Genomic DNA, 27,745 nt, shown 5'->3' with positions numbered 1-27,745 from the left:
ATAAGCTATCAAAAAACATATAGAATATAATAAATGCCAAAAGTTTTCGGACTTTGATAGCGCACATTTCGCAGGTATATTTACTTAGAAGTATTTATCTTCTTCATGATACTGAATGATTAGATAAGCCGCAACAAATTTATGGCTTGTCCGCCGTAAAATGAGATCATAGAAATGCTGTCATTTAGCAGCTGCCTTAGTTTAAAAAAAGTTTTTGTAGGATGCTAATGTGCAGTGAGGACACTTGCGGACACTTACATTACTGCAGGCTTGGCTTATCACCCTTTAGAAGATGTGGCTTATATGTGACTGGGTTGATAGCCAGTACAGAATAACGGAAAGATGTGCGAATTAGCTTTTACAATGTGGAGAGGCTAAGCATATAGAATGTTATGTAACAACCGTTTTCTATACAATTTAGATCTTCATGCAAAAGCCACGACATTTTACCACGTGCTTTATAAACGATTCTAAATATAACTGTCATTAGCTAGAAGGGAAAAAGTGACCTTTTTCTTATACATTATATTATACTACATATCTTACAAATGTATATTTTATTACTATCATTTGTAGATCTTGGGAAAATGACAGCGAAGAGACTGGTATTCGATCGGTTTCGACTTTATTTGTCTTTTTCAAGCACTGTGAACCTCGGTAAACCCTTGCGATAATTTTTAACTTGGCACTTCTCTCTCTGTTCCATAAACGATAACAATTACATATAGCTTTTGGCCATTGACAAACATTCTTTATTACATTAGTCACACTACTACATTAGGTAATGCATACAATGATGCAACGTTAACGCTGCTCAGAACATGACTTTTTTTACACGTTTCTATCACACATAACGCTTGATCTAAACGTTATTTTTCTAGCCGATTGCAAAGGTCGACAAAATATCAGAGACTTTGAGGCAGTTATATATTTGATTACATACAGCATTTAATGAAATGATAGGCCATGACCGAACATAGAAGATAATAACATACAGATACCTTAACATTGATGGAATCACATGGCATCATGCACTATAATACACTTATATTACGTGTACATTCGACGTGCCTTAAATACATGTTATTTAGACAACCGTCGAAACAGTAGATATTTGCTCATTTCACTACACATTTAGGGGGTCTTATCATGTTCATACACTAACGAGTATCCTGTAATATTTGGCTTATCATGCACTTCATATCAAGTTACAGAATGATGCGATATACATTTAGGATGACTATTCAACTTGTTCTCGAATGCTGGTTAGTCACATATTATGGTTTCATTTCATAGTCACATATAAAAGCCATAGCACATAATCCCACGCTATCTTTTTCACGAGAATTTTGAGTAAGTAGGTGTTTCAAGAATCTACATGTAGATAGTTGTTGAATTGTTAGATAAACATTTAGTTCAAACTATCATCTGAATAACGTCTTCTAGCATCCTGACATCAGCATGATGAGAGACGCCTCGTCCGAGAGCATCATCAATCATCCATCGTCATTCTAAATCTGTAGATCAACACCGTCACCGTCCTTCATTCGTAAACTTCAGATGCCACGGAACCAACGGCAACAGACTAGAACAAAGAAAATAGAAGATTCATGACAGTTACGCCATAGATCAATACAGCTGCTAGACATGCCATACTAGGGGTACATAAAGTGACAAGATCCATATTAGCCAGCTTAATAGAATTCTGAAGGTGCTACTACACAAGGTATTATACGGTATGTATCATCAGAATGACTGTACCGAATCCCCCAGTACATGATTGCTGGACTGTTTCTCAAGGAATGATATATTAAAACTATACTTTAATAAAAATTTTAGTAAGACAAAACTTGACACTGACTGTAACATGATTCTTTTCACATCTAAGCCTGAGAAACTGGCCTACCTGAACTTTGACAGGTGAAACATTCAGACTAGTAGCTTCATACCGACATGACCACTCCTCAGTGGGGTACGGAGGAAGAGACGTCGAGTGGACTAATCCTGAGTGAAATAGGGAAAGAAAAAATTACTCCAGAGTTATCCATCCAAGAACTTTAGAAGATCTTTTACAGTTCAACAAAAGGAAAAATATGGTAGTACCACTTTCGAGCATTAAATAAAGTAAGAATTAAATATTAAATGAGACCAGTGCACGCCTTGTATTATCTCAGTCTTGCATTATTGGACCTTGAATGTGCCGAGAATGTAAAGCATATCAACTCAACTGAATGTAGCTCACCTGCGTTAGGGAGTTCTGCCGATGTCCACTCTGTGTCCATCCGTGGAGGAGGACGAGGTTTGAGAGTACCGTACATCTCCTGTAGCTCCTGTAGGTCCTCCACACCGGAGTCAATGGTGCCGGTCTTGTACACATACTTTGGCACGGGAGGCATCGGGCGAGAGACTGGGACTCGAAAAGGTTCTAAAAACAAGGTTACACATGTCATCTCATTGTTCAAATACAGATACGTACCCATGACCAAATGCAGCAACCCAAATACAAAAGAACCTTACCATCAATGTGAGACTTGCATATCCAGCCTCTTCTTTTTGCAAAGAGCACCAGAAGGACTGCAGTTGTTACCAATAAGATGGCGCCAGCAGTGACAGAAGTTATGATGATCAACTTAGGTAAGGATCCTGTTCGGAAAAGAGAGAATAGAATCTAGCGAATCTTATCATTAACTTTAAAAATAAGGATTGTCAAGCCACACATACAATATAAATATTTACCTACAATTCGGCACTTTTGAATTACATATCTGTCAAAAAGAATGCTGAATTTTTACCTGTAATATCAAGACGAGTATTTCGTCTGGCAGATCCGAAAACGTTCGAAGCCATGCAGATGTAGTTCCCACAGTCCTTCACAGTGACATCAGGTATGGTCAGTGTTGATGTCATTCCTTGGCCGTTAGTGATAACTATGTTTCTGCTTTTACTCGCGGATAATTCCTTCTCTACTCCATCATCATTTCTCCATATCCAGTCGATTTTAGACGGCAGTGGATCGGCTGCAACCGTGCAACTAATGCGAACTGCTTCTCCGACCGCGGCTGATATCGTCGAAGAGCCTATTTTTCTTTGCAATATTGGTTTTCCTATGAACGAAATATCGTCAATAAGGTTGGTTTTACTGATAACACTGTTCCAATAATTGTGATAGCTGCATCAATAAAATATTATTTCTCTAATAAATGTACCTTCGATACTCAAGAATTCAACATCAACAAAATAGTAAGAATGCAACGTTTATATGTCAAGGAACTTATTGCATCAGAACATCATAAGGAACTAACCAACTACATCGATGAAGGCGTCTTTTGCTTTCAGGGGAAATCCATCACTTGTAGCCTCACATTGATACGTCCCCTCCACGTCATAGCTCACACGATGGAACCGTAGTGGGTTTTCCCAGTACAAATTTGTATCCTTCCGCCGCCACCTAACTCGCGGCTCGGGATTGCCGTCCACCAGACATTCCAAAGAGAAGCCATCATTGCCTTGCTGAACGGTGACTCTCTTCTCCATTGATGGATCAATTAACGGAGGGACTGTAGGTCAGCACAAGTGACATAACGACGGGGTTTAGACATATTTCTAAAGTAAATAGTTATTGTAAAGAAGAAACTTTCTAGTTGAATGACTTTCACTCATTATCGTTACTAAAATCAAACACCATTTGGATGTTTTAGTTTTCACCTGTGCAGAGATGTATTCGTCAGTCATAACAGTTTGATGATTGTGTTGAGTGCAAAGCTCAATAGTTGCCGTTTTAATTGCACAGTTCTGGTCTTGGGATCTTTAAGCACATTCAAACTGGCGTATGACCATTATTTTTATAATGATACACTAAAGAACACTTACAAAGAACTTCCAAAGTGACGGTCCCAACACCAATGGGTAATATTCCATTCTCTGCCGAACACTGATAAATCCCAGCATGATGCCGCGTTGTATTTGTGATGGAGAGAGTCTGTTTCCTTGGAATAGAAAACGATACATTTAGACATGTACGGATTGTTTTGGACCTTTGATAAATGCGATACTTTCCCTAGCAAACTGCATCGTAAAATAGAATGCCGATGTACAGAATTTGGATTTAGTTCACACAACTAACTTATTAGTGTATGTCAAAAATGGAAATGTATTTATCATAAGTTATTTTGTACCCGACGTCTTCCATAAGTGGCATCCGATGGCCAAGTTTGATCCAACTGATGCTCGCAGCAGGGCTGCTGTCGACTAGGCAGGTTAAGATTGCTGGTTCCCCTTCTACGATGGACACCGATGAAATGGGAACTGATACCACTGGAGGGTCTGTAATAAAGAGCAATCAATTGATGTTACATTCCCATTAAGCTGTCTTAGAGATAATGAATATCGGTAGTTATGTTGAAATACATTGGCAACTGCCAAAGCCTCATGGAGACTGCACAATCTACACGTACATGTATGTGCCTTTCTCTTCAGTAAGAAGTTCAGTAGAGCCATGATATCAAATAAGAATTACGTCGTATCACATAAATCACTTACAATGGACCCAAAGAATATTCCAGGACTCTTGCACAGAAGTAATCTCCGGGAATTGTTGACTAGCTCTGCAGGTCATGTTCATACCGTTGTCCCATTTGGTCAGCTGGGGAATAATGAGTTCAACTTCAACTTGACCTTCGCGCTCCTGACGTTTCACTTGTTGACCGGTGAAAGCCCGTGTGCCGTTGAACCATGTCAGCTCTGGTAGTGGGTGTCCTCCAGAAGACAGACATCGTAACACAAGCTGTTGGCCCACCTTACTGGGAAGTGTCAAACCTCTTATCAGAGGGGGCCTGGGAACTGGAACTAAAGACGGAAGCTGTTACGATTTGGTGTATGAAATGCATGTCATCAAAAAATATAGCATGACATAGTACGGTAGTAATGATTGCTAATTGAACCAAGTTGCAATTCTGAGCTGGAATAATCATTGTATCTAAATAAAGCGATGACCTCTATGCGACAATGGCCTACTTATAAACAAACGAACTAACCTACAACTGATAGCTTGGTTTCTTGTGGAGTCATGTCGAGGATGGCACATCTGTACACCCCTTCATCCTCCATCTTGACATCTCGTATTCGTAGATGATACTCCCCCTTTTGTGTGTCGCCAACCAACTGTAAAAATATATAGTGTACATAGTTTTACGTGAAGGCCACACAAACTAAATGTAAAATTCGCCATGACTGGTAGTACAGTATTGACAACAAAAAATTCAAATGACCTTGTAACGTTGGAAGGTTCGTCCCACTCTCCGTCCGGAAGATATGGTCCTGAAACCAGGGGGTCCTAACCAGTTAACGATGTCCTCTGGCGACAGGGCACGGAAACTGCACTGAAGTGTCACGGTGTCGCCAAGTAGAACAGCGGTTGGCGCTGGAACTGCCTCATAGCTGGCACCGTTCGCTGCATGAAAACCAAATGGTATTCTGTGTTTTTAGAAATTAATTTTTAAGCCAACATTAAACTTGACCATAGAGTTTTGATGCCTTGGGATCATTATATTTGCATGAACGCATGATACAGATACATCGGGTTTCCTTCAGCTTCTGGATTTCTAGTCTTAAGCTTAGATAAGTGAATTGATCCTGAGGTATTTGAGTGTGTGTCTACGTCACATTTTGGTTTAGAATTTTTCAGGTAGCGTTTTAATTGACGTCCAACTACTCTGATATATAAATAATCTGTTCGAAAAAGGTTCCAAGCGTTACAATGGGTGAACTTTAAAGCGGGGTAGTTTTCGACTGTGGAGACTACATAAATCTTAACGCCCACGCCTTAAACGGTATAGGAATAATGATAGCGTCCTTGAAAACATGACCTCCCTAATTAGAAAAAAATCATGGAAAGAATAAAGACTTGTCAAAAATGTTACAATGAATAATAACCATAACCCATAGGGACAATGCATCAAATACAACATGATGGATCGCCAGGTATAAAAATGTTGAACTAAAAGCAGGTCAGTGACTGATGCTAGATTTGCCGTTGTTTATATGCATCATTATACACATTTTGCAAAAAAATGCATAAAAATGATTGCAGCACTTAGATTTTTTCATCATATACTGTAAACTTCGTACGGGCGATCATTATGCAAGGCTCGGAGCACATGCATTACGCTGGCCTTAACGGCATATCATGCCCCCCTCCCCCTATGTCAAACAGTAGGCCAATATCAATAGTGAAGTAGTTGGCGATCACAAGAGGCCAATTTCCGAGACATTTCTTTTGCCAATTGCTCATCAATTACCTTCATACATACCTACTACTGTTAGTAGCACTATGTACTGCGACCTATTTCTATATACATGTACTTACCATAGTAGCTCCTTAACACGTTTCTAAATTCATTAGAACGAGGTAATATATATCGTAAATTATAATATTCATGATCAACAATTACGTACCTTGTGAACAGAGAATGAATAAAACAGTCAAGCAAAGAACACGATTGGCCACACATAAGGGCATCTTCTTACGTCTCGACAACACAGATTCTATGGCAGTACAGTCGGTCGCAGCCATCACAAAAATATGGGCGTAGCCAGGACCTTGTCTATGGTACAAACAGGCTATGAAGTGACTCATCCGGCAGTTCACAGCCTGATTCAGTGTGTATCAGTGCGCACACACCCATAGACCCAGGCCCTTAATGAAAGCCTTCTACGGCCCTCGGGGAAAGCTGAACACATTAGTTCGGCTGGAAGATCCAAGTAATGTGTTCCAATTAGATTACAATTATATATGTCATCCATAATGCATAGCCTAAGTCAGTTAGCAAAGATTTGGTGCACAACTTGCAGGAACAATAAGATCATGACCTTCCAGAATGCTTCAAAATGTGTCTGCGTTAAGCATCGAAATGCCCACCTTATTCAGAAGGTAATGGTTGTTTAGATGATGTCATTGATAAGCTATCAGCAAATATTTAGAATACTATAAATGCCAATAGTATCGGGACTTGGATAGAGCGCATTTCAAGCTATATTTACTTGCAAATATTTATCATTTTCAAGATAGAGAATGATTTGATAATCTACGAGAAATTTATGGCTTCCTTGCCGTTAAATGAGGTCACAAATGCAGCTGTCTTAGATTAAATAACTTTTCTTTTCAAACATGACAGTGTTCAGTGAGGCCACTTGCGGATACTGTTATCACTGCAGGCTTGACTTATCCCTGTTCAGACGATGTTTTACCTGTGCATGAAAGGGTTGATGTCTTAAAAGAAACAGAAAGATGTGCTAAATGATTTCTTTAATGTTAGTGGAGAGGCGTAGCAAGTAGAAATTTATTAAACAAACGTTTTCTATACAATTTAGGTATCAATGCAAGAGCCGCAACATTTTACCATGTGCCTTTTAAACAAGATAGGAAGTAAGTCTCATATATGCGACAGTCATGAGAGATCGATTTTGACCATTAACAAGCATTCTTTATTACATAAGTCGCTCTACACTTGAAAGTGCATATAAAAATTCAACGGTGCTCAAAACTTGGGCTTTGGACATTTCCATTAGACATAACCCTTGCTCTAAACGTTAACTATTCTACAAAGAACAATGCTTGGTTAAATACCAGAAACTCTGTTGCTATAATGTATTTGCTTACATATAGCATTTTATGAGATGATTGCTTACGCACACCTTTACATTTATAAAATAAGTCATGCGGCATCACTCAATTGCTTAAATAAACAAACTATACATGTAAGTGTACATTCAACGTGCATTAGATAAAGGTTGTTTGGACAAACATTGAAACTTGCAATAGACACTGTTTCATTTCATCACTACATAATTAGTTTGTTTTATAATGTTTCTTCACTGCCGAGTATCCTTTGATATATGGGTTATCATGCACTTAACATCAACACACTTATATATCGAATAGAGTAGGGGTAACTCGGTGTGCTTAGCCAAAAAAGCGAGTCGTGGCGAGACCACATTGCTCAACCATTAGCTACTTAAAAAAGCATCATTTTTCACCTCAATTCAGCTTGACTGCTTAACTTACTTCACATCAACGTACAGGTTATTGCGATAGAAGTAAAATATATATATATAAAAACCTCTTGATGCGTGGTAATTGCAGGCATATTTAGGTCTACGTTTATAGTCAAATACAAACGCCATAACACACAACCCCACGTGTGATGCAGGACTTCATTTTCATACTTACGGATACGAGTGTATGTTTAAATGAGTGTTCCAATAATCTACATTTAGTTAGATATTTGTGGAATTTTTAATTCAACAGCTAATTAGAACTAGCATCCGAGAAACGCTCTCTACCATTCTAACATCAATAATTCACAACGGATTGAAAGCATCGGCAAAGTCTGTCTTGCTGCTCCCTGGCTGGAGTTTTTGCGTGCAATATTAGAGACGCGTCGTTCAAGAACATCATCATACATACATCATCATTCTTAATTTGTAGACCAACACCGTCGCCGTCCTTCATTCGTAAACTTCAGAGGCCACTGAAGCAACTGCAATAGACTAGAAGAAAAACAAGCAAAAACAATTAAGAGAGTTAAGTCGAGGAAGGAGTATAGGAGGGGGTTTATTCAGTACCAAGATCCATATTTGACACATTAATGTTTTTTTTAAAATGTTGCAATACAGAAAGAAACGTAAGGATGTATCTCCAGAATAACGGCAGACCAAATAGACTGTTTTTCAGGAACTACATATCAAAACTATATTCTTATTGCGATCTATGTTTTAAAGTTTTAGTTACTAATAGACAAACATTTACATTGGAAGCTGATTTCATTTACACGTGTGCTTGAGAAAATGGCCTACCTGAACTGTAATAGGTGAAACATTCCAATTAGCAGTTCCGTAACGACGGGACCACTCGTCTGTTGGGTACGGAGGAAGAGACGTCGAGTGGACTAATTCTGAGATAAATAGACGAAACAAACTTTATAAATTTGGTATACATGAATTCTTAAAATGCAACTTTAAAGAATCGACTGAGAGAGCCCAGTCGGCACCCTGTATGATCTGATATTAGTCTTACTTCAGTCAGTCTTACTGTTATTCAAAATTAAACAACATCTCGACTGATGGAGATGGAGATGGAGTTTACCTGCGTCGAGGCCTTCTGCCGATGCCCATCCCTTGTACACCCGTGGAAGAGGACGAAGTTTGAGAGTACCGTACATCTCCTGTAGCTCCTGAAGGTCCTCCACACCGGAGTCAATTGTGCCGGTCTTGTACACGTACTTCGGTACGGGAGGCATAGGACGGGAGACGGGGACTCGGAAAGGTTATAAAACATCAGACAGTTACACATAAATTATGTAATCTCATTTATTGAGATACAGATGCATACTCATGACCTAATGTATTCATCCGAATGTAAAGTAGACCTTATAATAATTACCATCGGTGTGAGACTTGCATATCCATCCCCTTCTCTTTGCAAAGAGCATCAGAAAAGCTGCTGTTGTCACCAGTAATATGGCACCAGCAGTGACAGAAGTTATGATGATCATCTTAGGTAAGGATCCTGTTGGAAACATAGAAAAAATAATCTAAATGACTTCATTCTCTTGTTTTGAAAATTAAGCATTTCAGTTATGTCGCACATAAAATATAAATCTTTTACAAAAAGTTAATCCTTTTAAATTACAGATCTGTAGATTTATTGTGGAAAGAGAGATGGATTTTTACCTGTAATGTCAAGACGAATATTTCGTCTGGCAGATCCGAAGACGTTCGATGCCATGCAGATGTAGTTCCCACTGTCCTTTACAGTGACATCAGGTATGGTCAGTGTTGATGCCATTCCCTGGCCATCTTCAGTTATAACTATTTTACTGTTTACACTCGTTGATAATTTCTTCTCTACTCCATCATCATTTCTCCATATCCAGTCGATGGCAGATGGCAGTGGATCGGCTGCAACAGTGCAGGTTAGGCGAACTGCTTCTCCAACCACGGCAGATATTGACGAAGGGCCTATTGTCCTTCGCACTAAGGGTTTCCCTATAAACAAAAGACATTCAAATTGTAATGAGAATACCATTTGCAATAATTGTGATAGTTGCATCAATAAACTCTCGTATTTCCAAATGTACTTTTGATACTAATGACTTACAACATTGACAAAATTGTAAAAAGGGAACATTTATATGTGAAGCAATTTTGCATCATAATAAGAAACTAACCAACTACATCGACGAATGTGTCTTTAGCCTCTAGAAGAAACCCAACACTTGTGGCGACGCATTGGTACGTTCCCTCCACATCGTAGGTCACCCGATGGAACCGTAGTGGGTTATCCCAGTACAAATTTGTATCCTTCCGCCGCCACCTTACTCGCGGTTCTGGATTGCCGTCCACCAGACATTCCAATGAGAAGCCATCATTGCCTTGCTGAACGGTGACCCTTTTCTCCATGGATGGATCAATTAATGGAGCGTCTGTAAATCAGCAAATTGGACATAAAGATGGGAAAGAGACATTTTTTGAAAAGAAAATGGTAATTGAAAAACAAACAAACAAACTAGTGTCATAACATTCACTCAATATCTTCACTAAAAGCATATCGCTCTTGGATGTTTCAGTTTCTGCATTATACACATAGTTATTCGTCAATTGTTAAGTCAATGATCATGATCTATGGCAATGTTCACTGATCACCATAATCCATCGCATTAAACTGGTCATGGGATCTTTTGAGCGCATTCAAAGTGACTTTGACTATTATACAATAATGATATGAATGATATGTTATAGAACACTTACAAAGAACTTCCAAAGTGACCGTACCCAAACCTATGGGTAAAATTCCATTCTCCGCTGAACACTGATAAATCCCAGCATCATGACGTGTTGTATTCGTGATACGCAGTGTTTGTTTCCTTGGGATAGACAAGGATACATTCAGACATGTTAGGGTTGTTCTCAACTTTGATACAATATCACCCATCGTGGAATAGAATACCGGTGTACAGAATTGTGATTTAGTTCACACAATTATCGCTAAGTGTATGTAGAGAAAAATTGCTTGAAATGCATATATCATAAGTTCATTTGCACCTGGCATCTTGCATAATTGGCATCTGATGGCCAAGTTTTATCCAAGTGATAGTCGCTGTAGGGCTGCTGTCGACTTGGCAGTTTAAGATTGCTGGCTCTCCTTTTATGACTGACACCGATGAAATAGGAACTGATACCACCGGAGCGTCTGTTATAAAGAGTAGGAAATCGATGTAACAATCTCATTTGGTTGTCTTACAGTTTACCATGATGACATACATAAAAATTTACAGCTAAGGGACCTACGCCTTGTGGAATCTGTAGAATGTACACGTTCATGTATGTGTATTTATATTCCCCTTCCAGTGGGAAGGGGGATATATTGTTTTTGCTTGCCTGTTCTTCTTCTTCTTCTTCTTCTTCTTCTTCTTCTTTCTTCTTCTTCTTCTGCCAAAAACCAAGTAGATGCGCGGTGGTAGCTCTACTAATGGTATTGCAGAAAGTTTTGTTACCTTATGTTACAATGTACGGATGTTATATTTGAGATGTAGGTACCTGTAGAAAAGGTGAATACACCTGACAATAAATTATGCTAATGAGTACCTTATTTGCATAATCTATGCATAAACTTGTATTTCCCTTACCATAAAAGCTGTGGATGTCATCTTTGAAATGTAGGTACCTTTAGGAAAGGTGAATGCACCTGGACATAAATTATGGTAATGAGGACCTCATTTGCATAATTTATGCAGAAACGTGTACTTCCGTTACCGTGAAAGCTGCAGATGTCATATTTGAGATGTAGGTACCTTCAGGAAAGGTGAACACACCTGGCCATGAATTATGCTAATGAGGACCTCTTTTGCATAATTTATGCATAAGCTTATATTTCCCTTACCGTAAAAGCTGCGGATGTCATCTTTGAAATGTAGGTACCTTTAGGAAAGGTGAATGCACCTGGACATAAATTATGGTAATGAGGACCTCATTTGCATAATTTATGCAGAAACGTGTACTTCCGTTACCGTGAAAGCTGCAGATGTCATATTTGAGATGTAGGTACCTGAAGGAAAGGTGAACACACCTGGCCAAAAATTATGCTAATGCGGACCTCATTTGCATAATTAATGCATGAACTTGTATATTCCTTACCGTAAAAGCTACGGATGTCATATATGAGATGTAGGTACATTTAGGAAAGGTCAGGAAACCTGGCCATATATTATGCTAATGAGGACCTCATTTGCATAATTTGTCCATAAACTTGAATTTTCCTTACCGTAAAAGCTATGGATGTCATATTTGAGTTGTAGGTACCTTTAGGAAAGGCGACTACACCTGGCCATAAATTATGCTAATGTGGACCTCATTTGCATAATTTAGGCATAAACTTGTATTTCCCTTACCGTGAAAGCTACGGATGTCATATTTGAGATGTAGGTACCATTAGGAAGGGTCATAAAACCTGGCCAAAAATTATGCTAATGAGGGCCTCGTTTGCATAATTTATGCATATCCCTCACTGTAAAGGCTACGATTGTCATATTTCAGATGTAGGTAACTTTAGGAGAGGTGAACACACCTGTATATAAATTATGCTAATGCCGACCTCCTTTTCATAATTCATGCAGAGACTTCATGGTAATGGGAGGGGAATATCCTGTATTTTCCCGAAAATGTTGCCATTCTAGTTCTCTTTAGTGAAATATAGATGATATGATATAGGTAACATCAACTCAAAACTATGCATTCTTGAAAAATCACTTACAATGGACCTGTAGAATAGTCCAGGACTCTTGCACAGACGTAATCTCTGGGAATGGCTGACTGGCTCTGCAGGTCAGGTTCATACCGTTGTCCCATTTGGTCAGCTGTGGAATAATGAGTTCAACTTCAACTTGACCTTCGCGCTCCTGACGTCTCACTTGTTGTCCAGTGAAAGCCCGTGTGCCGTTGAACATTGTCAGCTCTGGTAGCGGGTGTCCTCCAGAAGATAGACATCGTAACACAAGCTGTTGGCCCACCTTACTGGGAAGCGTTAAACCTCTTATCAGAGGGGGCCTGGGAACTGGAACTTAAGATGGAAGTTATTAAGATATGTTGTATGAAATGCATACTAACAAAAAAGTCAGCAAGACGTAGTGCGGCAGGGATAATTATCAAATGAATTAAGTTGCAATTCTTAACTGGAAATGGACATTATATCTTAACATAGTGATGACAGCTATAAAGGTTACGAAAAATTACCAACTAATCAACAAATGAACTAACCTACAACCGTTAGTTTTGCTTCTCGTGGGGTTAGATCGAGGATGACACATCTATATATCCCTTCATCCTCCATCTTGACCTCTCGTATTTGTAGATGATACTCCCCCTTTTGTGTGTCACCAACCAGCTGCAAAAGTGCAAAGACAATAAGTACATAGTTTTGCGTGAAGGGCACAATTACAAAATGTAAAATTCACCGCGAGTAGTCGTTGAATATTGAATGAAGAATGACCTTGTAACGTTTGAAGATTTGTCCTACTCTCCGTCCGTAAGATATGGGCCTCAAAGCAGGAGGTCCTGACCAGTTAACGATGTCCTCTGGCGACAGGGAACGGAAACTGCACTGTAGTGTCGCGGTGTCGCCTAGTAGAACAGCGGTTGGCGCTGGAACTGCCTCATATCTGACACCATTCGCTGCAAACCAAATGTCATTCTGTCTTTATTCGACTTTATTTGTAAGGCAACATAAAACGAGACCATTAAGTTCCAATGTTTTGCGATCATTATTTTGCAAGAATGTAAATAATATACAACCCTTTGATTTTCTTCAGGCCCTGGATTTATCATCATTAACTTAGGTAGGTCAATAGATCCTAAGGTATCTGAGAGTGCATTACCGTCACAATTTGGTGTGAATTTGTCAGGTAGCGTTTGTATTGAGGAAGAGGGGTAGTTTTCTACCTTAGAGACCACACAAAGACTTGCAAACGCCCACGCATGCAAACAGTATAGGAATAATGATAGCGTCCTTGAAAACACGACCTCTCTAATTACAAAACATGCAAAGAATAAAAAGATGTTATAAATGTCACAACCATCGGGTTAATGCATCAAAATACAATATGATGGATCGCCAGCCCAGGAAGTAAATGTTAAACTAAAAGCAGGTCACTGACTGATGCTAGATTTAAATGCATCATTGTACACATTTTCTAAAATTTCACACACTTAGATTTCTTTATCATGTACTGTAAACTCCGTACGGGCGTACATTATGCAAAGCTCGGGACACAAGCTTGACGCTGGCCACAGTGGCAACTCATGCCCCCCTCCCCCTATGTCAGACAGTAGGCCAATATCTATAGTGAAGTAGTTGGCGATCGCAAGAGGCCAATTTCCGAGACATTACTTTTGGCAATTGCTCATCAATTACCTTGAAGTTCATAGATACCCACTACTGTTAGTAGCACAATGCGATACAACACATGTCTATGTCCTTACCATAGCAGCTCCTTAACGCGTTTCTAAAATGCATTAGAAGGAGGTAATGCATATCGTAAATACAATGACTTGTTATCACATAATATTTATGATCAACAATACGTACCTTGTGAATAGAGAATGAATAAAACAGTTAAGCAAAGAAGACGAACGTTGACACATAAGGACATCTTGTTACGTCTCGGCACAGCAGATTTTACGGTATTACAGTCGGACGCAGCCATCCCAAAAATATGGGCGTAGCCAGGACCCTGTCTATGGTACAAAAAGGCTACGAAGTGACTCATCCGGCAGTTCACAGCCTGATTCAGTGTGTATCAGTGCGCACACACCCATAGACCCAGGCCCTTAATGAAAGCCTCTCCGGCCCTCGGGGAAAGCTGAACACATTAGTTCTGCTGGAAGATCCAAGTAATGTGTTCCAATTACATTACCATTACATATGTCATCCATAATGCATAGCCTAAGTCAGTTAGTAAAGATTTGGTGCACAAATTCCAGGAACAATATGATCATGACCTTCCAGACGGCTGCAAAATGTGTCTGTGTTAAGCATCAAAATGCCCGCCTTATTAAGGAAGTAACGGTTGTTTAGATGATGTCATTGATAAGCTATCAGCAAATATTTAGAATATAATAAATGCCAATAGTTTCAGGACTTTGCTAGCGTGCATTTCGAAACTATATTCACTTGAAAATATCTATCATTTTCAAGATAATGAATGATATAATAATCGGCGAGAAATGTCTGGTTGTTCGTCGTTAAATGAGGTCATATAATTTATTTAGCAGCTGCCTTAGTTTAAACAAGTTTATTTCAAGGATAGTAATGTTCAGTGAGGACACTTGCGGACACTGTTATCACTGCAGGCCTGACTTATCGCCCTTTAGAAGAGGTTACTTGTATGTGGCTGGGTCGAAAGCTAGTTAGGAATAACGGAAAGATGTGCGAAATAATTTTTTAATGTTCAGCATATAGAAATTTATGAAACAAAATCCTTTACAATAATGGTCTTCATGTTAGAGCCATTGCATTTTAACAAGTGTTTTATAGGCTAGAAGGTGTTTCATATATCAGTGAGTTTCATATACGATAGTCATGAGAAGTCCCTTTTGAGCATTAATAAGTATTTTTATTACATTAGTCACACTACATTAGGCAGTGCATACAAAGAGACAATGGTGCTCAAAACCTGCGTTTTACACATTTCCATGCTACATTATGTTTGATCTAAACGCCATGCTTCAAGTCTGCAAAGGTCAGAGATTGTAGAATGTTAGAACGTGCTGGCTGTGAAATATTTGCTTACACATAGCATTTCATGAGTTGATAGACCAAGACTGAACATGAAAGAGAACAACCAAAGCCCGTGGCATTACTTACAGTACTATTATAAGCTATAGCATTACGTATACCTTCAAATTTCATCATTGAATACAGGTTATCTAGTACACAACCGTCCAAAGTTGTAATACACATTTACTCATTTCACTACACAATAAGTGGGTATTATAATGTTAGTTCACTACACATGCAGTATCCTGTAAGCGTTGGCTTATCATGCACTTCACATCAAGTTAAAGACTGATGCGATATGTGTTGTATATGAAGCTTATTCTCGTGTCCTGATCATTCACATGTTTTTGTCTTAGTTCATAGTCACATATGAACGCCATAACAAACAACCCCACGCGTACGATAGAACTTTTTCAATGGGTACGAGTAATTATGTAGATGTGTTACTGAGTGTTTCAATAATCTACATGCATTATAAGATATTGGTTGAATTCTTAGATTAACATTTATCTTAAACTAGCATTTTATCAACGTTTTCAGGCATCATAACATCAACATTCCACAACGGAGTGAAAGCAACGGCAAAGGCAAAGCCTGTAATGCTGTTCTGTCTGTGTGCAACATGATGAGAGACGCGTCGTTGAAGAACATCATCACCCAGTCAACGTCATTCTACAGCTGCTGATCAACACCGTCATCGCCCTTTATTAGTAAACTTCAGATGCAACGGAAGCAACGGCAACAGACTAGAACAAAGTAAATAGAAACAAACATGACAGTTATACCATAGATCAATTCAACTGCTAGAAATACCATAGGAGAGGGTATTTCAAGTCACAAGATCCGCATTTGCTAGCTTAATTGCACTTGAAAGGTTAAAATCCAGAGGGTAATATACCGTTGTATATTGAGAAGAAATAACTAGATTGCTGGACTATTTCTCTATGAATTGAATATGGAAATAATCTCCTTATCAAGATCTAATCATAGCTTTAGTAAGACCAACCTTGGCACTTTCACATGATTCCTTTTACATTTGTGCCTGACGAACTTGCCTACCTGAACTATGACAGGTGAAACATTCCGAATTGCAGCTCCGTAACGACGGGACCACCCCTCAGTTGGGTACGGAGGAAGAGACGATGAGTGGGCTAATCCTGAGTGAAATACACAAAAACAACTTTATTGTTACATATAGTATTCGTGAACTTTTAAATTGCATTTCCGTGCAACTTTAAAGTATCGAGTCCACTCGGCACCCTGTATGATCTAATATTAGTCTTATTATTATATTATTTAGATAAAACGACACCTCGACTGATAGATTTACCTGCGTCGAGGCCGTCTGCCGATGTCCACCCCTTGTCCAGTCGTGGAGGAGGACGAGGTTTGAGAGTACCGTACATCTCCTGTAGCTCCTGTAGATCCTCCACACCGGAGTCAAAGGTGCCTGTCTTGTACACGTACTTCGGTACAGGGGGCATCGGGCGGGATTCCGGGACTCGATAAGGTTCTAAAAACATCAGATGGTTACAAACATGTCATATGTCATAAATACAGATACGTACCCAGGGCCAAATGCAGCCACCCAAATATGAAAAGACCTTACCATCAATGTGAGACTTGCATATTCATCCCCTTTTCTTTGCAAAGAGCACCAGAACGGCTGCAGTTGTCACCAATAAGATGGCGCCAGCAGTGACAGACGTTATGATGATTATCTTAGGTAAGGATCCTGTTAGGAAAAAAAAGAAGAAAAATCTAGAGAATACTGTTATTAGCTTGAAAATGAAGTTTGTCATATACACATACAATATAAATCTTTTTCTAAGATTGGACACCTTTAAATAACATATCTGTAGATTTGTTGTGAAAAGAGTGCTGAATTATTACCTGTAATGTCAAGACGAGTATTTCGTCTGGCAGATCCGAAAACGTTCGATGCCATGCAGATGTAGTTCCCACTATCCTTCACAGTGACATCAGGTATGGTCAGTGTTGATGTCATTCCTTGGCCGTTAGTGGTAACAATGTTTCTGCTTACACTAGCGGACAACTCCTTCTCTACTCCGTCATCATTTCTCAAAATCCAGTCAATTTTAGATGGCAGTGGATCGGCTGCAACCGTGCAACTGATGCGAACTGCTTCTCCAACCACGGCAGATATAGTCGATGAGCCTATTTTCCTCGTTAGCAAGGGCTTCCCTATAAACAAAATATGGTCAATAAGGTTGATTGTATTTATAAGAAATTTCCAATAATATGCATAGTTGTATCAATAAGGCAACTTATTGATTTAAAAAAGTGATAAGAAACTAACCAACTACATCGATGAAGGTGTCTTTTGCCTTCAGAGGAAACCCATCACTTGTGGCGACACATTGATACGTCCCCTCCACATCATAGCTCACACGATGGAACCGTAGTGGGTTTTCCCAGTACAAATTTGTATCCTTCCGCCGCCACCTCACTCTCGGTTCTGGATTACCGTCCACCAGACATTCCAAAGAGAAGCCATCATTGCCTTGCTGAACGGTGACTCCCTTCTCCATTGATGGATCAATTAACGGAGGGTCTGTAGATAAGTAAGAGTGGCATAACGACGAGAATGACACATGTTTTTAGAAAAGTTGATAGTGATTGTAAAAAACAATCTAATCTAATGACAAACATTATCTTTACTAAAATCATATGACATTTGGATGTTTCAATTTCTGCCTATGCATATATCTATTAGTCAATGATTACAGTCGAAGAGAATTGTGAAGAGAGTAAAACTCAGTGGCCGACGCAATCCAGTGCACATTGCTGTTCTTGGGATCTTTGGAGCACATTTATAATAACGATTATGCCTATTATCATTATTCTAACAGTACATTATAGAACACTTACAAAGAACTTCCAAAGTGACTGTACCCACACCTATGGGTAAGATCCCATTCTCTGCCGAACACTGATACATCCCAGCATCTTGACGTGTTGTTTTTGTGATGTGGAGTGTCTGCTTCCTTGGGATTGAAAATGATACATGTGAGGACTGTTTACGGCTTTGATAAATGCAATACTTCCCTTAGCATACTGCATCGTAAAATAGAGTACCGATATGCAGAATTTAACTTAGTTTACACAACTATCTTTGAAGTGAATATAGAAAGGTATTGCTGGAAATATACATATAATTATTTTCTTTTGCACCTGAAGTCATGTAAAAGTGACATCTGATGGCCAAGTTTTATCCAACTGATGCTTGAAGTTGGGCTGCTGTCGACTAGGCAGGTCAAGATTGCTGGCTCTCCTTCTACGACGGACACCGATGAAATGGGAACTGATACCACTGGAGCATCTGCGATGAGAAATCGATGTTACATTCTCATGTAGCTGTTTCAAAGTTAACGAATATCGACAGTTGAGTTGATATGCATTTAGTTATTGTGGCCAATGGGCCGAAGATTTATAGAAACTGGACAATGTGCAGCCCGCACATTTGTGAGCCTTCCTATCTAGTAAAATATAGACGGTATGGTAGGTAAAAATAACTATAACATCGTATTAAATCAAAACTATGCATTCTCACAAAAATCACTTACAATGGACCCATAGAATATTCCAGGCCTCTTGCACAGCCGTAATCTTCGGGAATGCCTGACTGGTTTTGCAGGTCAGGTTCATACCGTTGTCCCATTTGGTCAGCTGTGGAATAATAAGTTCAACTTCAATTTGGCTTTCGCTCTCCTGACGTCTCACTTGCTGTCCAGTAAAAGCTTGAGTTCCGTTGAACCATGTCAGCTCTGGTAATGGGTGTCCTCCAGAAGATAGACATCGTAACACTAGCTCTTGGCCCACCTCGCTGGGAAGCTCCAAACCTCTCAGTTTCGGGGGGTGGGGAACTGGAACTGAAGACGCAAGCTAATGAGAGGTATGGTATTATACAGCTGAACGCAGCTGCAGGACGTTTTAACGACTGCAGATGCAGAGACCAATGGATGATGATGATGGTATTTTACAACGTAGCAAAGTCTTTTTGAACCGGTAAAATGCTTCAGTTTAATTTATTGATGGATGGCATTAATAAGATGTTCATCCGGAAGAAAACTAGAATTGGAGTATATTAAACCGCGTTGTATTGTATACACTTACCTACCACCGTCAACCTGGCTTCTGTATAAGGCAGATCAAGATTGGCACATCTGTATATGCCTTCATCCTCCATCTTCACCTCTCTTATCTGTAGGTGATACTCCCCTTTCTGTGTGTCACCAACCAACTGCAAAAGAACTTACTTCGTTCATGCACTCTTTTGTTTCAAACGCAACATGAACATAAGAATTATGCCCTATATTGACCTGCAAATCAAAGGTAACCAAAACAAATTCTAAAAAGATATGAAAAAAGCAATTGAAAAAAGGTTACGTTCTCACACCTTGTAATGCTTGTGAATTTGCCCCACCCTCCGGCCGAAAGATATGGTTCCTAAGGGCCCAGACCAGGTGATGATATCCTCTGGCGACAGGTCACGAAAACTGCACTGGAGGGTTGTTGTATCGCCCACCAGAACAGCGGTTGGCATCGGAACTGCCTCATAGCTGGCACCGTTTGCTGCAAATAAAATTTTATTCCGTTATCCTAATTCATTTGCAAGGTAACATAAGAATTGACCATGAAGTTTCAATGTTTTGGGATCATTATATATGCATGGATGCAAATAATATACATACCGTGAATTTCCTTCAGGCCCTGGATTTAACTCATCGTAAGTTTAGGTGAGTGGATTGATCCTAAGGCATTTGAGTGTGCGTCTACGTCACGATTTGGTGTAAATTCTTGACGTAGCGTTTGCATCGACGTATTCTGATATATAAATGGTTTGTTCTAAAAAGGTTCGAAGCGTTACAATGAGTGAACTTTAAAGCGGGGAGACTACACAAAGACTTGCTTGCACCCATGCCATTGAACAGTATAGGAATAATAATAGCGTCCTTGAAAACATAGCCTCTTTAATTAAAAACAAACAAACATGGAAAGAATACAGAAATGTTACAAAAGTCACAATAAATGATAACTATAACACATCGGGATATATAACATGATGGATCGTCAGGAATTAATTGTTGAACTAAAAACAGGTCAGTGACTGATGCTAGATTTACGTTGTTTACATGCATCACTATACACATTTTCCAAAATAATTGAATCAAAAATAATTGCACGTACTTAGATTTCTTTATCATCTGCTGTAAACTTTGTGCGGGCGTTCATTATGCAAAGCTCGGGGCACAAGCTTTACGCTGGCCACAGTGACATCTCCTGCCCCCCTCCCCCTATGTCAGACAGTAGGCCAATATCTATAGTGAAGTAATTGGCGATAGCAAATGCCAATTTCTGAGACATTTTTTGGGGGCAATTGCTCATCAATTACCTTCATAGTACCTACTACTGTCAGTAGCACAATGCAATACAGCACATTTCTATATGCTTACCATAGTTGCTCCTGAACATGTTGCTAAATGCATTAGTAAGAGGTAATAAAGATTGTAAATATAATAGCTTGTTTTTATATTAATGATCAACAATACGTACCTTGTGAGTAAAGAATGAATAAAAAAGTCAAGCAAAGAAGACGAACGTTCGCACATGAGGGCATCTTTTTACGTCTCAACACCACGGATTCTACGGCCGTACAGTCATGATCAGACGCAGCCATCACAAAAATATGGGCGTAGCCAGGATCCTGTCTATGGTACGCTGTCTATGGTACAAAAAGGCTATGAAGTGACTCATCCGGCAGTTCACAGCCTGGTTCAGTGTGTATCAGTGCGCACACAACCATAGACCCAGGCCCTTAATGAAAGCCTTCTACGGCCCTCGGGGAAAGCTGAACACATTAGTTCGGCTGGAAGATCCACGTAATGTGTTCCAATTACATTACCATTACATATGTCATCCATAATACATAGCCTAAGTCAGTTAGTAAAGATTTGGTGCACAACTGCCAGGAACAATAAGATCATGACCCTTCCAGAAGGCTGCAAAATATATTTGTGTTAAGCATTGAAATACCCACCCTAATAAGAAGGTAATGGTTGTTTAGATGATGTCATCGATAAACTATCAGCAAATATTTAGAAAGCAATAAATGCCATTTGTTTCAGGAATTTGATAGCGCGCATTTTGAAGCTATATTTACTCGAAAATGTTTATCATTTTCAAGATAGTGAATGATTTGGTAATCCACGAGAAATGTATGGCTTGTTCGTCTTTAAATGAGGTCATAGAAATGCTTTTATTTAGCAGCTGCCTTAGTTTGAATAAGTTTTACGGATAGTAGTGTGCAGTGAGGACACTTGCGGATACTGTCAATACTACAGGCTTGGCTTTCCCATGATAAGAATATGCTACTTGAATGTGACTGGGTTGGTAGTTAGTAAGGAATAACGGAAATATGTGCAAATTGATTTTCAAAACTTTAGTGGAGAGGCTTAGCACATAGAAAGTAATGAAACAAACATTTTCTATACAATTTAGGTCTTCGTGCAAAAGCCAGGACATTGTACCATGTGGTTTATAACCTAGAATGGAAGTGAGTTTCATATACGATATTCATGAGATATCGCTTTTGACCATCGATAAGCATTATTTATTACATTAGTCACACTACATTAGGCAGTGCATACAAAGAGGCAACGGTGTCAAATACATGGCTTTTACACATTTTCATTAGACATATCGCTCGATCTAAACTCCATGCATCTCGTTTGGAAATGTCAGAGATTGGTAGATCAGAAACGTTATAGCTGTGATATATCAATTTGTCTACATACAGCATTTCATGATATGATAAGATAGGCCATGACTTATCATAGAGGATAATAACATACACCTTACTTTACATTTATTAGATCACGTGGAATCACACATTTTAATAAGAGAACATTACGAAGACCTTCAATGTTCATTAAATACAGGTTATCTAGTAGACAACCGTCGAAACTTACCATAGACATTAGCTCATTTCACTACGCAGTTAGTGGTCTTATAATGTGTCACTGCTAGGTATCCTGTAATATTTGGCTTATCATACACTTCACATCAAGATGCAGACTGAGGCGACATATGTATAAGATGTATATGAAACTTATTCATGCGTTTTTATTAGTCACATATTTAGGTCTTATTTCATAGTCACAAATGAACGCCATAACACACACCTCCACGCCATCGTACGATGTAGGACTTCTTTTTGCATTGGATACGAGTATATGTGCAAGTTAGTGTTTAATAATCTACATCTAGCTAGATATTTGTTGACTTCTTTAATTAACATTCAGTTGGAACTAGTATCCGAACAATGTCTTCTAGCAGCCTAACATCAATATTCTACAACATAGTGAAAGCTACGTCAATATTATACAAAAGGGTGAAAGCTACGTCAACGACAAAGCCTGTCATGCATTTCCTAGCCAGTTTTGTGAACAACATCATGAGAGACCATCCACACTCAGCCATCGTCATTCTAAAGCTGCATAGCAACACCTTCATCGTCCTTATTCGTAAACTTCAGAGGCCACAGAACCAACGGCAACAGACTAGAAAAAAAAACAGTCATGAGAGTTAAGTCGTGGGAGAAGTATAGGGGAGGTTTATCAAGTACCAAATCCATATTTTACACTTAAATGGTTTTTTAATGTTGCAAAACAGAAGGCAACGTAAGAATGTATCTCCAGACTAACTATGGACCGAATAGAAACTATAGACTGTTTATTCAGGAACTACAGTTAAACCTTGACACTGCAAGCTGATTCCATTTACACATGTGCTTAGAAACTGGCCTACCTGAACTGTGACAGGTGAAACATTCCAATCAGCAGCTCCGGATCCGTAACGACGGGCCCACTCGTCTGTTGGGTACGGAGGAAGGGGCGTGGAGTGGACTAATCCTGAGTGAAATAGACGAAAAAAAAGCTGCTTGGTTATCTATCCATCAACTTTTAAACTGTAAGATAGAATCTTACAGAGTGCCACTTTTAAGAAGATTATGATGCCACTATTATTGAGTGAGTGAATATTGCATGAAGTCCCGTTTGCACCCTGTTTGATCTGCTATTAGTTTGGCGTTAGTGGGATAAAAACAGCCTTAACTAATGCTACGGCGGGTCCACAACATCAAATGGGATAGGCATTGGGACTCCCGAGTATATCCCAGAAAGTGAGAAATAGGCGACTCAGGTTTGCTGGTTTCGAAATAAAAAAAACAAGAAATTTCATTGCCCTCCGACGGTGATCAACATGCCAAAAATTGGCAAATATGTTGTAAACGTTGACAGTCTAAGGTGTTTCATTGCATATGAGTACACAGTGTAGTTCCTACCCATGATGGTATGACAAGCTGTTTTCTGCGTTTGTTCTAGTTAATTGAGCTGTATACACATCTTCAAGAACAGTTAAATGTTGACAGTCTAAGGTGTTTCATTGCATATGAATACCCAGTGTAGTTCCTGCCCATGATGGTATAATAACAAGCTGTTTTCTGCATTTGTTCTAGCAAGGACATTATATAGATATTGGGGGGGGGGGTCTAGTTAATTGAGCTGTATACACAAGGTGTTTCATCGCATATAAATTCCCAGTGTAGTTGCTTCAGATGATGGTACAACAAGCTCTTTTCTTCATTTGTTTTAGTCTATTGAGATGTATACATATCTACAAGGACATGTTTACATTAAATAAAGGAGGTTTTACATTATATATGAAACCTCATTGGTTGAATACAGGAATAAAAGACCTGTTAGTCATGATATCATATTTCGTCGCCTCAATTCTTGTTTAACAAGACTTATGATCTCAAAATGTGAAAATATAGGAATCTTGTTTTTTTGGCCCGCCTTGTTTTTTTTCGCCCTATCTCATTAATTTTGGAGTCTGCGGAGGATGTCATCCATGAAATTTACTTGCTGTGGTCTAAGTCAAGTAAGTCAAGTCAACTAATAACGTAGTTTACCAGCGTTGGGGAGTCCTGCCGATGTCCACCCCGTGTCCATCCGTGGAGGAGGACGAGGTTTGAGAGTACCGTACATCTCCTGTAGCTCCTGTAGGTCCTCCACACCGGAGTCAATGGTGCAGGTCTTGTACACGTACTACGGTACAGGAGGCATCGGGCGGGAGACTGGGACTCGGAAAGGTTCTGAAAACATCACATACCCGGATACATTAAGATGATTGACCAAGTTATTTTGTTGCAGGTAATGACGGGCTTACGTATTACGTGTATCAATACAAATTCTGATATGAAGCTATGACCAAGTGCATCCATCTAGACATGAAACAGACCTTACCATCGATGTGAGACTTGCATATCCAGCCCCTTTTCTTTGCAAAGGTCACCGTAACAGCTGCAGTTGTCACTAGTAATATTGCGCCAGCAGTGACGGAGGTTATGATGACCATCTTAGGTACGGACTCTATTAGAAGAAAAAGGGACAGGGATCATGCTTTGAAAATGCCCACTATGTTGCTTGTGCGTATTCTATAGTAAACTATACTAAACGTAATACTATGTACTTGTCCTACTCTTAGATTCCACCCACGAAAACATGACACGTCTTTAGCATTGGTGAAAAGAATGCAGTATCCTTACCTGAAATGTCAAGACGAATATTTCGTCTGGCAGATCCGAAGACGTTTGATGCCGTGCAGATGTAGTTCCCATTGTCCTTAACGGTAACGTCAGGTATGGTCAGTGTTGATGTCATCCCCTGGCCATCTTCAGTGATAACTATGTTACTGCGCACACTCGCTGACAATTTCTTCTCTACTCCATCATCATTTCTCCATATCCAGTCGATTTTAGACGGCAGTGGATCGGCTGCAACCGTGCAACTGATGCGAACTGCTTCTCCAACCAAGGCAGATATCGACGATGAGCCTATTTTTCTTCGTATTAAGGGTTTTCCTATAAACAAAAGACGTTCAGTAATGTATATTACATTGATAACATCATTTCCAATAATCTTGATATCGTATCCTATTGCTATGATACTTGTATGATACTTGATACTCATGACGTGCATCATTAACAAAATAGTAAGCATGCCGCGTTTATGTCTGGCAATTTATTGTTTCAAATCAGTAATAGGAAACTAACCAACTACATCGATGAATGTGTCCTTAGACTCCAGAGGAAATCCGTCACTGGTGGCGACACATTGATATGTCCCCTCTACACCATAGCTCACCCGATGGAACCGTAGTGGGTTTTCCCAGTACAAATTTGTATCCTTCCGCCGCCACCTTACTTGCGGTTCTGGATTGCCGTCCACCAGACATTCCAAAGAGAAGCCATCATTGCCTTGCTGAACCGTGACCTTCTTCTCCATTGATGGGTTAATCAATGGAGGGTCTGTAAATCAAAAATTGTCACAAAATGACGGGGGAAAAGAGACACAACTTCATATTGCAACTAGGGATTTAAAAAAAAAAACAAGTCAGTCTAATGACATTAACTCATTATCTAAGCTAAAAGCATATGGCCTTTGGATGCTTCAAGTTCGGCCTATGCAGATATGTATTCGTCAATGACCATTATTCATTATGGTTGTGTTATAGCTATGCTCACTGATCGATTGTACTTCACTAGTCTTGGGATCTTTTGAGCACAATCAGAGTGACTATGAGACAATGTTTATTGCTATTGTAATAATAATGCATTAAAGAACACTTACAGAAAACTTCCAGAGTGACTGTACCCACTCCTATGGGTAAAATCCCATTCTCCGCCGAACACTGATACATCCCAGGATCATAGCGTGTTGCATTAATGATTCGGAGTGTCTCCTCCCTTGGGATAGAAGAAAAGATAAATTCGTACATGTAAGGATTGTTTTCATCTTTAATAAATATGATACTTCCCCTGGCTAGCAAGCATACTGCAACGTGGAATAGATTAACGACCGATACACAGAATTTGAATTGATTTCACACAATCATCGCTAGAATAGATATTAAACTAATATAAAGTCATAATGTCTTTCGCACCTAATGTCTTGCACAAGTGGCATAGTATGGCCGAATTTTATCCAACTGATGCTCGCAGTAGGACTGCTGTGCACTAGGCAGGTTAAGATTGCTGTCTCTCCCTCCACGACTGATACTGTTGTAATAGGAACTGAAACCACGGGAGCATCTGCAATAAAGTGCAAACACAGCATGCAGTTGATTTTACTTTCTGGCTTGGTTGTCGCAGCATTAATGACAAGTTGTTATATGTTGAAATACATCATATTTGCTAGGAGGCTCTTTGTGGATGGTGCACACTGGTGTGTATGAACGTGCATTTCTTCTTTTTTTGTTAAAAGTAGATATGCTGCTGCTAAGAATGTCTAAGAACGATACCAACACTTTATCAAAACTATGCTTTTTCAATTCTTACATAACTCACGTACAATGAACTCGTAGAATACTCCAAGACTCTTGCACAGGAGCGATCTCCGGAAATGGTTGGCTGGCTCTACAGGTCAGGTTCATACCGTTGTCCCATTTTGTCAGCTGTGGAATAACGAGTTCAACTTCTACTTGACCTTCGCCGCCCTGACGTATCACTTGTTGTCCAGTGAAAGGTCGAGTGCCGTTGAACCATGTCAGCTCTGGTAGCGGGTGTCCTCCAGAAGATAGACATCGCAACACAAGCTGTTGGCCCATCTTACGTGGAACCTCCAAACCTCTCAGTAAAGGTGGGCGGGGAACTGGAAGTGAACGTAAGCTAATGACGTATTTATGAGAGGCATGATATTTGAAAACATTAAAGCAAAGTACAGCTGAACGGTTGTAATGTTTCTTTTTCAGTTCATTGAGGAGCGTCAATCACAAATTGTTTATATGGTAAGAAAAAAAATCTGAAGATACGAAATAATCTTACCTATAACC

At 39.4% G+C, this 27,745-nt stretch overlaps 1 protein-coding gene and 2 long non-coding RNA genes across 3 annotated transcripts; all 3 read right to left on the bottom strand.

Annotated features, from left to right (window-relative positions):
* Nucleotides 1-652: 652 nt before the first annotated feature.
* LOC136427838 (kin of IRRE-like protein 1) lies at nt 653-4,842 on the bottom strand. The gene is made up of 9 exons (XM_066417019.1): nt 4,540-4,842; nt 4,176-4,323; nt 3,871-3,986; nt 3,303-3,557; nt 2,793-3,104; nt 2,518-2,643; nt 2,243-2,425; nt 1,907-2,004; nt 653-1,585 (listed from the first exon to the last, which is right to left on the bottom strand). Exons 1-9 carry the CDS (start codon nt 4,619-4,621, stop codon nt 1,544-1,546), a joined length of 1,362 nt encoding a protein of 453 aa, XP_066273116.1. The 5' UTR covers nt 4,622-4,842; the 3' UTR covers nt 653-1,543.
* Nucleotides 4,843-5,039: 197 nt separating this feature from the next.
* LOC136427830 (uncharacterized) lies at nt 5,040-6,664 on the bottom strand. The gene is made up of 3 exons (XR_010754525.1): nt 6,454-6,664; nt 5,268-5,449; nt 5,040-5,160 (listed from the first exon to the last, which is right to left on the bottom strand). It is a non-coding gene; the product is annotated as an uncharacterized lncRNA (long non-coding RNA).
* Nucleotides 6,665-8,859: 2,195 nt separating this feature from the next.
* LOC136427823 (uncharacterized) lies at nt 8,860-11,242 on the bottom strand. The gene is made up of 6 exons (XR_010754520.1): nt 11,101-11,242; nt 10,807-10,922; nt 10,227-10,481; nt 9,730-10,044; nt 9,143-9,565; nt 8,860-8,951 (listed from the first exon to the last, which is right to left on the bottom strand). It is a non-coding gene; the product is annotated as an uncharacterized lncRNA (long non-coding RNA).
* Nucleotides 11,243-27,745: the final 16,503 nt, after the last annotated feature.

This window comes from Branchiostoma lanceolatum, chromosome 1 (genome assembly GCF_035083965.1).
Source record: "Branchiostoma lanceolatum isolate klBraLanc5 chromosome 1, klBraLanc5.hap2, whole genome shotgun sequence".
Taxonomy (NCBI): Eukaryota; Metazoa; Chordata; class Leptocardii; order Amphioxiformes; family Branchiostomatidae; genus Branchiostoma; species Branchiostoma lanceolatum.
Note: the sequence above shows the minus strand (reverse complement) of the source record. Positions and strands in the feature narration are given on the sequence as shown.